Source organism: Schistocerca serialis, chromosome 6 (genome assembly GCF_023864345.2).
Source record: "Schistocerca serialis cubense isolate TAMUIC-IGC-003099 chromosome 6, iqSchSeri2.2, whole genome shotgun sequence".
Taxonomy (NCBI): Eukaryota; Metazoa; Arthropoda; class Insecta; order Orthoptera; family Acrididae; genus Schistocerca; species Schistocerca serialis.
In genome coordinates this window covers 463,790,105-463,804,962 of record NC_064643.1, presented here as the reverse complement: position 1 = coordinate 463,804,962, position 14,858 = coordinate 463,790,105, and the positions used below count along the sequence as shown (strand labels likewise).

Below are 14,858 nucleotides of genomic sequence, written 5' to 3'. Positions count from 1 at the left end.
CGCTGAGCAGGGCGTGACGGCTGTCCATAGGGTCATGAAAAAGGTCAACAATGACCTTGTACCGACCCGGACACTTTCCTCGACCTTTGATAGTGTTAAGCTGCCATCGCGCATCAAGGCGGGCTACGAGGTTATTTCTGTTCGCCCCTATGTCCCGACACCTACGCGCTGCTACCAGTGTCAGCGTTTCAATCACACTCGACAGTCGTGTTCCAATGCGGCTAAATGTGTCACTTGTGGCAGGGATGCCCATGAGGGTGACTGTCCACCTCCGTCTCCTCGTTGTGTGAACTGTCAGGGTGACCATGCAGCATCCTCCCGCGACTGTCCCGTCTATAAGGAAGAACGCTGTATCCAAGAAATTCGGGTCAAAGAGAAAGTGTCCACCTCGGCTGCTCACAAGCTATTGGCTAGTAGGAAGCCCACGCTGCTCCCAGCAGGGAAATACAGTACTGTCCTCGCCTCTCCTCGGACTACCAGGGAGGTGGCAACCCAGACATGCGATCTGACCTTCAGCACCACGGTCGTCCATTCGGCCAGTGCTAAGATCGCGCAGTCGACGTCTCCTCTTCCTCCCATCACCCCAGCTTCTGCTAAGACGAAGACCCAGAAGTCAGATGCATGGGCCTTCAAGAAGGAACCGTCCCGTGCAGACTTCCTACGTACCTCGACCTCCCCGCCATCGACCGGTACTTCCACCAAATGACCTTCCAAGAAGGCTCATAGGAAGCACAGTTCTCCTTCTCCGCCACGGCGCATTTCTTCTCCTGCGCCACCCAGCGGTTGCCGCCCCAGGCCGTCATCCGTTTCGCCTGGCCGCACCGCTGGTAGCCGAACATCTGGCCGTTCACCGGCGGAGGAAGCTCCCCCTCCCAGCCATCTTACCAAGATGGCCGATGAACCTATAGAACCAATGGACGATGACTGTCCGCCTACTGATAGCGGCGGCAGTGCTCGCTCGAAGCCAGGCCCTCAGCGGCCTTCGAGGTGACCCCCTTTTTTAATCTTCCTTTTCTTCTTACGATGGCACTTATTCACTGGAATATTCGCAGCATTTGCTCCAACCGTGAGGACTTACAGTTGCTGCTCCGCTTGCACCGTCCGCTCGTCGTAGCCCTCCAGGAAACGAAGCTACGCCCATGCGATCAAATTGCCTTGGCACACTACACCTCTGTGCGTTTTGACCTACCCCCTGTGGTAGGTATCCCGGCTCATGGAGGGGTTATGTTGCTGGTCCGGGATGATATTTACTACGATCCCATCACGTTGCACACCGGCCTGCAGGCAGTTGCCATCCGAATTACTCTCCCCACTTTTACGTTTTCCATTTGTACCGTTTACACTCCATCTTCTTCTGCCGTTACCAGGGCAAACATGATGCAACTTATTGCTCAGCTACCTGCACCATTTTTGTTAACTGGAGACTTCAATGCCCACCATCCCCTTTGGGGCTCTCCAGCATCCTGCCCGAGGGGCTCCCTGTTAGCAGACCTTTTCAACCAGCTCAATCTTGTCTGCCTCAATACTGGCGACCCTACTTTCCTTTCGGACACATCTCACACCTATTCCCATTTAGACCTCTCTATATGTACTCCCCAGCTTGCACGCCGGTTTGAGTGGTATGCACTTTCTGATACATATTTGAGCGACCACTTCCCGTGTGTTATCCATCTCCTGCAGCATACCCCCTCTCCGTGCTCATCTAGTCGGACTGTCTCCAAAGCAGACTGGGGGCTCTTCTCTTCCAGGGCGACCTTTCAGGATCAAACCTTCACAAGCTGCGATCGTCAGGCCGCACACCTCACGGAAGTCATTCTCACTGCTGCTGAATATTCCATCCCTCACCCCACTTCTTCTCCACGTCGCGTACCGGTCCCCTGGTGGACCGCAGCATGTAGAGACGCTTTACGTGCTCGTCGACGTGCTTTACGCACCTTTAAACGCCACCCTACATTGGCGAATTGTATCAATTACAAACGATTACGTGCACAGTGTCGTCGGATTATTAAAGAAAGCAAGAAAGCAAGCTGGGCTGCTTTCACAAGCACCTTCAACAGTTTTACTCCTTCTTCTGTTGTCTGGGGTAGCCTGTGCCGGCTATCTGGCACTAAGGTCCACTCACCAGTTTCTGGCTTGACGGTCGTGAATGACGTCCTTGTGGCCCCTGAGGCTGTCTCCAATGCCTTCGGCCGCTTTTTCGCAGAGGTTTCGAGCTCCGCTCATTACCACCCTGCCTTCCTCCCCTGCAAACAGGCAGAGGAGGCTAGGCCACCTAACTTCCGCTCCTCGAATCGTGAAAGTTATAATGCCCCATTCACCATGAGGGAACCCGAAAACATACTTGGCCGATCACGGTCCTCCGCTCCAGGGCCTGATTCTAATCATATTCAAATGCTGAAGAACCTTTCTCCTGCGGGTAAAGGTTTTCTTCTTCGTACTTACAATCGCATCTGGATTGAGGGACATGTTCCCGCATGCTGGCGCGAGTCTATTGTTGTCCCGATCCCTAAGCTGGGGAAGGACAAGCACTTGCCTTCCAGTTATCGACCCATTTCGCTTACCAGCTGTGTCTGTAAAGTGGTGGAGCGAATGGTTAACTCCCGTTTGGTTTGGCTGCTCGAATCTCGACGCCTACTTACCAATGTACAATGTGGATTTCGTAGGCGCCGCTCTGCTGTTGACCATCTGGTTACTTTGTCAACCTTCATTATGAATAACTTCTTGCGGAAGCGCCCAACTGCGGCTGTGTTCTTTGATTTGGAGAAGGCTTACGACACCTGTTGGAGGGCGGCCATTCTCCGCACCATGCATACGTGGGGCCTTCGCGGTCGCCTCCCTCTTTTTATTCGTTCCTTTTTAATGGATCGACAGTTCAAGGTACGTGTGGGTTCTGTCCTGTCAGACACCTTTTGCCAGGAGAATGAGGTGCCACAGGGCTCAGTTTTGAGCATCGCTCTCTTCACCATAGCGATCAATCCAATAATGGATTGCCTCCCAGCTGATGTATCAGGCTTCCTTTTCGTGGACGATTTTATCATCTATTGCAGCGCGCAGCGTACGTGTTTCCTGGAGCGCTGTCTTCAGCGTTTTCTTGACCGTCTTTACTCCTGGAGTGTCGCCAATGGCTTCCGTTTTTCTGCCAAGAAGACGGTCTGTATTAACTTCTGGCGCTACAAAGAGTTTCTCCCACCATCCTTACGACTCGGTCCTGTTGCTCTCCCATTCGTGGAGACAACAAAATTTTTAGGTCTTAAATTTGACAGGAAACTTAGCTGGTCTCCACATGTGTCATATGTGGCTGCCCGTTGTACGCGTTCTCTAAATGTCCTCCGTGTTCTCAGTGGTATGTCATGGGGAGCGGATCAAACCGTCCTACTTCGCCTATATCGGTCGATCGTCCGCTCCAAGCTGGATTATGGGAGCTTCGTATACTCCTCTGCACGGCCATCCATCTTACGCCGCCTCAACTCCATACAACATCGGGGCTTACGACTTGCGATCGGAGCGTTTTATACTAGTCCCATCAAGAGTCTTCATTCTGACGCTGGTGAATTGCCACTCACCTACCGGCGCGATATACTGCTTTGTCGGTATGCCTGTCGGCTACTGGCAATGCCCGACCACCCGTCTTATCGTTCCTTTTTTGACGACTCTCTCGACCGTCAATACGGGTTGTATGTCTCTGCCCTGCTACCCCCCGGAGTTCACTTTCGTTGCCTCCTTCAACACCTTAATTTTTCACTCCCTGCAACCTTTCGAGTGGGCGAGAGCCACACGCCACCTTGGCTCCAGGCTCAGGTTCGCGTTTACTTTGACCTCAGCTTGCTCCCAAAGGAGGTTACCCCCGGTTCAGTCTACCACTCCCGTTTTGTCAAACTTCGTTCGAAGTTCATTAATATGACCTTCATTTATACAAATGGCTCTAAGACCAGTGACGGGGTCGGGTGTTCTTTTATTGTCGGGGCACAAAGTTTCAAATACCGGCTCCATGGCCATTGTTCGGTCTTCACAGCTGAGCTCTTTGCCCTCTACCAGGCTGTTCTTTACATCTGCCGCCACAGACATTCTGCATATGTCATCAGCTCCGTTTCCCTGAGTGCCATGCAGAGCCTCAGTGATCCGTACCCGGTTCACCCTTTGGTGCACCGGATCCAACGCTCTCTTCAGCAGCTGGTGGACGTCAGTTCTCCGGTTAGCTTTATGTGGGTTCCTGGCCATGTCGGTATCCCTGGGAACGAAGCTGCAGATGCCGCGGCCAAGGCTGCGGTCCTCCAGCCTCGGACAGCTTCTTGTTGTGGCCCTTCGTCAGATTGTAGCAGGGTCATTTGTCGGCGCATTTTATCGCTGTGGCATGCCGATTGGGCTGCACTTACAGACAACAAGCTTCGGGCCTTGAAACCTCTTCCCGTGGCTTGGACGTCCTCCTCACGCCCTTCTCGGCGGGAGGAGGTAGTTTTGGTCCGGTTACGAATTGGACACTGCCGGTTCAGCCATCGCCATCTGCTGACGGCTGCGCCGGCGCCGTTCTGCCCATGTGGGCAATTGCTGACGGTCCACCACATTTTAACATCCTGTCCGGATTTTAACACACTGCGTCTTGATCTTGGCCTGCCATGTACTCTAGATGCCATTTTAGTGGATGACCCACGAGCAGCTGCTCGCGTTCTTCATTTTATCAACTTGACAACCCTCTCTAAGGACATTTGATTATGCTGTTTTTTTTTTTTTTTTTAAATCCTATGCCTGTCAGTCTGTCTTTTATCGTGTTTTCCGTTTCGTTGCTATTTTAAACTTGTGACTCACGGTGCATTCCTAACGTAGTCTGGGCACTAATGACCGTTGAAGTTGTGCGCCCTAAAACCACAAAAAAAAATCACCATCACCAACTTCAGTGCCTTTTAAGGGTGAAAAAGAAGAAAAAGCTTTGGTTACTGATAACAACTTGATCCCAGTGCCTAAGAGTTTAATTTGTACGCAACAGCACTGAAGATGATAACTATGTGATTGAAAATAGATTTTGCTATCAATAAACCAACATTGCGGCCAACGCTGATCTTCCTTCTAATTCCGATGGATATTGTAAAGACACTAATAAAACTCATTGAGAATCAGGCCACAGTGTTACCACGGATCGGTGCTACACTTCAGTGGAGCTTGCTGAGACTCTGTGGAATGACTTTCACCTAACACTTGTTGGCACCCTGTTGTCCATGATACCTGAAGAGCTGAAGACAACTGGCCACAGTGTATGGTCATCCACCTTTGCATATACTGACACTCAGACACAGTTACTCTTGCATCAACTCTAGTCTGTGAGAAATCAAAGTGACTGCTGTTGATGCTTTTCAATTATCACTAAGAAGAGGATGATTAGTAAAGACTCAAAAAAAGACTAATGTAAATCTTTTTTATAATTCTGCAAAGGGAGATGCAGATACCATAGACTCTAGGTGGCAGGTCATTACAGCATGAAGAGAGAAACAAGGTGATGTCTGCACCTTCATTGATATAGCAGCAATAAACACATATTCAGTCTTCCGTCTCACCTTTCCAAAATGCAAAAAGAATCAGTTAAATTGCATAAGAGTTTTTTACAATAACTTAGACAGTTGTACTAATAAGCCCTTGTGTAGATAGACGGACCTGAATTTTGTACAGGCTTCAGAAGCCAGTAATAATGGTAGTGGAAAGCATCGCACAATGGAAGCTTAGCTGCATTATGGAACCTTCACCACCAACAGCAGAGCCATGAACACACAGATTGTGCCACCTATGCTACCAAGAAGCTGCATCTATAAAGATCAACTACAAAAAATTGGGAAAATCAACTGTTACCACTCTTAGTGCCTCAAACTTGTCTGTGGAAAACAAAGCAAGAAGACAGTGTTGTGTGAAAAATGTGTTTCGGAACAAGACAGTAAATTCTGTTAGCTTCATGAAGTGGACTGAAATTAGTTGTTTTTTGTAAGAGAACACAATTATGAACGTTACTGGAAAAATTATACAAAGTGAATTTTATGATTTGATTCTGTTCCTATTATAACTTAATTTTTTATTATCCAGTATACAGAAATAATGTCTATGCAGTTCTAAGTTTTCTCAGTGATACCAGAGGTAAATAAATGTGCACACTATGACAAATTAAATTGCCACTTTCTTTATGGGCCCCCACTGGTATTACTTATAACAAAAATTACTTTGGTAATGCTAGGGTTAATACTCTTCACTGCCTCAGTAGCACAATCTGTGGTACATACCGCTCTAAACTCTTGCAGTTCTACAAAGCTCTGATCATGTCCTGTCTTCATTATGGGAGTCTGGCATATGGCTTGGCATTGCCTTTAGCATTGTGGATGCTGTTTCTCATGCACCACTGTGGGGTCAGACTTGTGACAGGTGCCTTTCAGACCAGCCCTGTGAATAGCCTATTTGTGACAGCCTCAGTCCCTCATCTACAGATCAGGCATCAACTAATATGCAATGCACATTCACTGCTCCCTTGAGCATGTGCACTACCATGTCCTTTTTCCTGGTAGGAAGATCCACCCACCTCAACAGAGGCCCAAGGCTGGATTCTGGATTGCATTTCACATACGGTGTCTCTCCTCTGAACTCAAACTACCTGCACTTTGCCTCTTTGTAGGAAACAATCACATTTGCCCTAATGGTGTGTACCCCATCCTCAGTCTGTCTTGATGTATGCTTTGTACAGAAAGGCTGTTGATATCATGGTTGTTTACCGCCTGATCCTAGCTGTCCTTGACGTGTTTCTGGGCTTAGAAATGGTATACACTGGCGGGTCAATAGTTGAGGACAAACTGGTTTTGCCTACACTCATGTTGTGTTCAGTGAATTATGATCATTGCTGAATGGCTGCAGAATTGGCAACAATTGCCACATTCATTTCTACAATGGTGAGACAGTTTTAATCAGCAGTGAATAGTCGTAAGGCTGTTGACCACTGCTACCCTCAACCCCATTTGGTTGTGACTATCCAGGGTCACCTTTGTGATCTCTATCAAGCTGGATGTTCAGTCATCATCGTATGGACCTCAGGTTGCATTGGGATCCTAGGGAATGAACATGCTGACCGGTTGGCAAAGTTGCCTACTAGGATGCCGACCTTTGAAATGTGGGTAATGGAACAGGACCTTCAGTTGACTGTACTGTCAGTTATTGGAGACAAGGCCCCATGGGTTGGTGTGCCCTGGTTTTTCCAAATAAACTGCGAATCATAAAAAGGTCCATGACTATTTTGGCAGTATTCTCTTCATTCTTCTGTCAGGAAGTATATTGTTCTGTTGGCTTCACATTGGCTGCACTTTGCTGACCCATGCCAACATTCTCCAGTGCAAGATTCACCTCACTGTCTGACGGTGGCCCACATCCTACTGGACTAGCCCAATTTGCCCACCTTACAACGAAATGTTAAACTTGCTGGCATGCTACTTCTGGTGATAGCGGATGATGCCAAAGTGATTGATCTGGTTTTTATGTTTTACTCATGAAAGTGGTTTCTGCTCTCTGTAAAGCAGGGCACATTAGCCTCACTGGCTGCTTGAGGGATTGGAGGGGTGTGTCATCACCTGTGCCGACCCAGTGGGCCCATGGCTGCCCTTGCTTGATGGTCTGACCTGGCTCCTGCCCTTCCCACTGTCTAAATTCTCTTTTCTTTCACAACTGTCATTGTTGTTTTGTCCTGATATTTTAACGACTTGTTCATATTGCTAGTTTCTTGCAGTAATAGTGTGGAAGCACCGGTCAGATGCAGAGAATGTCTCCCATTTCATGTTGTATCCCGGGGACGTACAGCTGCTTTCTGTGCAGGGCAACTCTACCACTTTCACCCTTTTAGCCCTCTCACTTCTGTTTGCTTCTGTGTCTCTTTCTTTTTGATTCTCTGCTACAATTGGGTTCATCAGGATATGTCTTGATACACGAAGGATTGAGGGACTGATTATCTCTGCTTTGTCCCTCAACCCTATTAGTCCAACAATCAGTGCTTATTGTTTTTGTGTTTTGAGCATGATTAAGCCCCCCATGATGAGGGGAAAATGAGGAAAATTTAAAGGGTATGTGTAAAATGACATCAGTCACTCAGTTCTATGTCTCTTTGAGGGATATCCTGGACTTCTGAAAAAGTTTAATTGATTGCATTTTATTTCTAGGTTAGGAACTTTAGACGTAATGCAGCTGACAGAAATAATTATGTGATAAGAGTGGGATTTAATCCCTCCATTCTTCCAGAACAATAATAAAGAATAGGCCTCCGGTATGTTCTGCCAGTCGTAAAAGGCGACGAAAAGAACAAATCACTAATAGGGCTAACCCCCCTTTTAGTGTGATTACTTGGTTCAGGACAGAATTAAAGAAGCCTCGGACAAGCGCTGTCATGGTCGGGGACGACGCTTGAACCCTATGCCCGCCCACAATGGTAACGACACTGCTAGCCAACTGGAAAATGATTTAAATCCAAATAGAGGTGTTTTGCAGGATATGCTTCCTCCAACCACCCTAGAAGGAAAACAAAGACAGAGGATGAGATGGTCAGATGAAGTTAATCGACACCTCATGTTCTGTTATTATCAAGCAACAAACCTAGGAACCAACACAACTGGATACAGATCACAAGTATACACAACATTTATTACCAGATACCTGGAATTAAAATATTTAACAGAACAACGACTAGCTGATCAGATCCATGTAATAATAAAAAATAACAGGATACCCCTGTCAGAATTAGAAAACATCAAACAACAAGAACAACAAATACTGGAACAAAATTATGTGCAACCAGAAGACGAAGAAGAAGAAGAAGAAAATGCAGTAATGGACTCAAACATCCCAGAGAAAACAAACAAAGAACAAAATGCGTCAATTACACAATCAGAGGAAAACGAAATCTTAAGACAGCCACCAGAACAAACACAAATAGAACACTAAGTGACACACACATTAGATATAAAAGAGAAATTTCAGCTGACATATACAGAATACAAAGACACAAATACAGACATTAGACCAATCTTGCATAGACCACCAAATAACCCACAAGTCGAAACAACAACAACAACAACAACAACAACAACAACAACAACTATCAACACAATCATACACAACAAAATAAATGAAAATACAACGATGGAAGAGTTACAACTACTGGTTTATGTAGGAGCACTCACTACACTAAACATACATACTAGGCAGAGATCAGAACCAACCCACAAAACCAGCATGGCAACACAGGCTACAGATCAGAATAGAAAAACTGAGAAAAGACATCGGACAGCTAACACAATTTATAAGAAAGGAAATATCAGACAAAAAACGAAAAGGTTAGGTAAAATCTCACAACAAGAAGCAATAGAGCAATTAGATGAAAAGAAGCAGAAATTACAAGCATTGGCCAAACGACTTAGAAGGTACAAAAAAAGTGAAAAATAGAAGGAAACAAAACCAAACATTCAACACAAACCAAAAGAAATTTTACCAAACAATAGATAACACACACATTAAAATAGACAATCCACCAAACATAAGACATGGAACACTTCTGGAGCAACATATGGTCAAACCCGGTACAACATAACAGGCATGCACGGTGGATACAAGCAGAAACAGACTCATACAAGATACCACAAATGCCTGAAGTGATAATTTTGCAACATGAAGTCACCCGAGCAATTAATTCTACGCACAATTGGAAAGCCCCTGGAAATGATAAAATAGCAAATGTCTGGCTAAAGAAGTTCACCTCAACACATTCACATCTAACTAAATTATTTAACAGTTACATTGCAGACCCATACACATCCCCTGATACACTTACACATGGAATAACTTATCTGAAACCTAAAGATCAAGCAGACACAGCAAACCCAGCTAAATATCGCCCCATAACATGCCTACCAACAATCTACAAAATATTAACTTCAGTCATTACACAGAAATTAATGACACATACAACACAGAACAAAATTATAAATGAAGAACAAAAAGGCTGCTGCAAAGGAGCACGAGGATGTAAAGAGCAACTGATAATAGATGCAGAGGTGACATATCAAGCTAAAACTAAACAAAGGTCGCTACACTACGCATACATTGATTACCAAAAGCTTTTGATAGTGTACCCCACTCATGGTTACTACAGATATTGGAAATATACAAAGTAGATCCTAAATTGATACAGTTCCTAAACATAGTAATGAAAAACTGGAAAACCACACTTAATATCCAAACAAATTCAGATAATATCACACACAGCCAATACAGATTAAGCGTGGAATATACCAAGGAGACTCATTAAGTCCTTTCTGGTTCTGTCTTGCTCTGAACCCACTATCCAACATGCTAAATAATACAAATTATGGATATAATATTACTGGAACATACCCACACAAAATCACACATTTGCTATACATGGATGAACTAAAACTACTGGCAGCAACCAATCAACAACTCAACCAATTACTAAAGATAACAGAAGTATTCAGCAATGATATAAATATGGCTTTTGGAACAGACAAATGTAAGAAAAATAGCATGGTCAAAGGAAAACATACTAAACAAGAAGATTACATATTGAATAACCACAGTGACTCCATAGAAGCGATGGAAAAAACAGATGCCTATAAATATCTAGGATACAGACAAAAAATAGGAATAGATAATACAAATATTAAAGAAGAACTAAAAGAAAGATATAGACAAAGACTAACAAAAATACTGAAAACAGAATTGACAGCAAGAAACAAGACAAAAGCTATAAATACTTATGCTATACCAATATTGACCTACTCATTTGGAGTAGTGAAATGGAGTAACACAGACCTAGAAGCACTCAATACACTTACACGCTCACAATGCCACAAATATAGAATACATCACATACATTCAGCAACAGAAAGATTCACATTAAGCAGAAAGGAAGGAGGATTCATCGACATAAAAAACCTACATTATGGACAGGTAGACAATGTAAGAAAATTCTTTCTAGAACGAGCAGAAACTAGCAAAATACACAAAGCAATCACTCATATAAATACATCGGCTACAGTACTGCAATTTCATAACCACTTCTATAACCCTTTAGATCACATAACATCAACAGATACGAAGAAAGTAAATTGGAAAAAGAAAACACTACATGGCAAGCACCCATATCATCTAACACAGCCACACATTGATCAAGACGCATCCAACACATGGCCAAGAAAAGGCAATATATACAGTGAGACGGTAGGATTCACGATTGCAATACAGGATCAAACAATAAACACCAGATATTACAGAAAGCATATTATTAAAGATCCCAATACCACAACAGATAAATGCAGACTTTGCAAACAACAAATAGAAACAGTAGATCACATCACAAGTGGATGTACAATACTAGCAAATACAGAATACCCCAGAAGACATGACAATGTAGCAAAAATAATACATCAACAACTTGCTATAAAACATAAACCAATAAAACAACACGTTCCCACATACAAGTATGCACCACAAAATGTACTGGAGAATGATGAATACAAATTATACTGGAACAGAACCATTATAACAGATAAAAAAACACCACATAACAAACCTGACATCATACTCACCAATAAAAAGAAGAAATTAACACAACTAATCGAAATATCCATACCCAATACAACAAATATACAGAAGAAAACAGGAGGAAAAAATTGAAAAATACATCCAACTGGCTGAGGAAGTCGAGGACATGTGGCATCAGGATAAAGTTGACGTTATACCGATTATACTATCAACTACAGGAGTCATACCACACAATATCCACCAGTACATCAATGCAATACAGCTACATCCAAATGTATATATACAACTACAGAAATCCGTAATTATTGATACGTGTTCAATAACCCGAAAGTTCCTAAATACAATGTAACATATACCATACAGTTAAAAGGAAGTCACGCTTCATGAAGGTCCGCGTCACTTTCCATTTTTAACCAGACCTAAGGTCTGAGAAAAATAGAAATAATAATAATAATAAATAATATTTGTTATAAAGATCTGCTTCCGTAAGTCTGAAAAGCGTTGCTTGTCATATTAAGTCGTGAGAGTGGCAATGTCACCAGACTGCCTTGATACACCTGTTCCTATATCTTGTTATCTAGAATTCAGAGTTTTGTGGCTGTGAATATTAATCCATTCAAAGGAAGTTTCAGATGATTTGTTCTATCCCATTTTTTTAGTGTAAGCTGCTGAGACATTAAGATCATTTGCACCATCTCTATAAGTATGTTTAAGTCATGGTACTGTGCTCAGTTTTAACTGTAGTGTATGTGCATACAGACTAGTGAGTACATCTTTCTGTTGTCTTCTATTTCAGTTTTTCTTAATATTGCCTTTGAATATTTTTCATGCTACATTTGTTTAGTGCTCTAGATGTTCACTTCTTTATTATGATTGTTAATTTTAAATTTCAGTTCATGGTGGTCTCATGTTGAGATGGGACCACCAGATGCTATTCTAGGAGTAACAGAGGCTTATAAGAGAGATACCAACCCAAAGAAAATTAACCTAGGTGTTGGTGCTTACAGAGATGATAATGGGAAACCATTTGTTCTACCCAGTGTTAGAGAGGTAATTGCCTTGGTTATATGTAATCAAAAAGAAAGATAGTTACATAACTTGACTAGTGGCAGCATTTGCATTTCATGAACAGAAATAAAATTTATGGATATATTGTTGTGTGTGATGCAGTGTAATTCATAAAGTTGATGGAGGCTGATATCTTTTTGACAGGCAGAAGACAAAATAAGAGCAAAGAATATGGACAAAGAATATGCACCAATTGCTGGAAATCCAGAATATTGTAAGCTATCCATACTCTTGGCACTGGGAGATGATAGTGAAATTGTGAAAAATGGTTTGGTAAGTAATTAATTAATTCTCCATGCTTTTATGTTAGTGTAGCATTAATTTTTATTTGCAAATGATTATATTAACAGTGCATATCTTTGATTTAGGAAACAATGTACTTTGAAACATGACATTCTTTATTTTTGCAGTAATAAATTAATTTTTTGTCAACAATGTGTGACTGCTTCAGAATTGTCTGATGGTCATACGGACAACACACATTTTAGAATGATTTTAGTTCCTTGTTGCATTTTTACTTGCATAAAAAATGCTACTTATGAACCAGAGGAACTAAGTCATCTAGTACAATAGATTGTCTGATTTGCAATTAATGCAAAGCACATTTAGAAGAGATTTAATATGTTGTTTGTCTCATGGGTTGTGAGTTTGGTAGAAGTGTCATGCTTGTGAGCTGGTTAGAATAAGAACAAATCTGCTGAAGGGAAAACAGTAACAAAAGATACAATTTAAGCTGTTGGCATTTAGTTATTTAAGGAGTTACTTTGCAGTTTTGTAGATAAATATGCATTTGAGGTATCACAAATTCATTATTTTTCTAGAATACATGAAAGATTGAGACATATGATTCACTGTTGAGATATCAGTTCGTCTGATCTTGAAATTTTATTTCAGATTCTAATTGTGTTCCCGAATGGGACTCGAACCCAGAACCTCGTCTTTTTTGTGTTCAGTGCTCTGACAGACTGAAGTATCTGGACACAACTTATGACCTGCCCTCACAGCTTCACTTCTGCCAGTACCCCTTTCCTACTTTTCAAAGTTCACAAAGCTCTCTTGTGTTCCTTACAGGTGAGTTTCTGGGCAACTGAGAAACAGGGAGAGATGCTGGCAGAAGTGTCAGCCATGCCTGGTTAGGACATAAGATACGTCTGAACAGGATACGATGACCGATGTGTAGTGATCAGTTCTCATCCAAAATGCTGGGAGAGTTAATATGTTTGTTTGGAAGGGGAGGCAGACACCTTTTGGCTGGTTGGCAATGACACAATCGAGGTGCACTCCCTGCAATCTTTCTCAGATGATTTTATAAAAAATACTCAGTAAAAAATATCATTTTTTGCAGTAGTTACAGCTGTGTCAGGTTCATGATGTGACCACCATTTTGTTAATGATCATAGTTGTTGGGATATTTACATGGAAGTAAGACACTGTGCAAAATTCAAAAAAGTTTGCAATGAAATATACTGTATTTACTCGAATCTAAACCACACTTTTTTTCTGGTTTTTGTAATCCAAAAAACCGCCTGCGGCTTAGAATCGAGTGCAAAGCAAGCGGAAGTTCTGAAAAATGTTGGTAGGTGCTGCCACAACTAACTTCTCCCATCGAATATATGTAGCGCTATACAGGCATGCTTTGTTGGCACAAAGATAAATACTGGCGCCAAAACCTCTGCGTCAGTAAATAATTTTTTTTAAAAAAAAGGGTGGAAGACGAGCTTTTTTTCTCCGCCCTGAGTTTCGACCACTGCATTTTCATACATTATCCAATGAAGTAAGTACAAATTCCGTATTGTTCATCTTCGAATGTAGCAGAATTTCAATGTGCTACGAAAATCCGACTGGCAAGACTGTTGGGATGTTAGTCAATATGGCCAACTCTACGTTCTAAATTTTTTCCTACCTGTGAGAAGAGATGGTTGCTAATAGGAACCTGATGAAATGCGAATCACATGCAGTATACTCTTCACCATAAGAAAGAATGTGGATATAAACATTTTGCCATGTATTCCTTCGTGTTTGCTGCTATCTCATTTAATTCCTGTCTGCCTAATGAACTACGAAACTAGAGTGAGACAACAGCAAACGCGGAAGAATGTACATATCCTGTCATGTTCATATTTGTATTATTCTTATACCTAATAGTGATACAGTCAGAAATGAAGCATGGCAAGATGACTAATTTCTGTGCAGAATTTGATGTACTAAAGAAGCGGCCGCAAAGA

General features: G+C 42.7%; 1 protein-coding gene across 1 annotated transcript in view; it reads left to right on the top strand.

Moving 5' to 3' along the window:
• Positions 1-14,858, top strand: part of LOC126483904 (aspartate aminotransferase, mitochondrial) — a 94,670-nt gene that overhangs the window by 39,395 nt on the left and 40,417 nt on the right. Inside the window, exons 2-3 of the mRNA XM_050107172.1 lie at positions 12,459-12,615; positions 12,778-12,906. Of these exons, the coding sequence (XP_049963129.1) occupies positions 12,459-12,615; positions 12,778-12,906 (286 nt within the window). The remainder of the gene's footprint in view (positions 1-12,458; positions 12,616-12,777; positions 12,907-14,858) is intronic.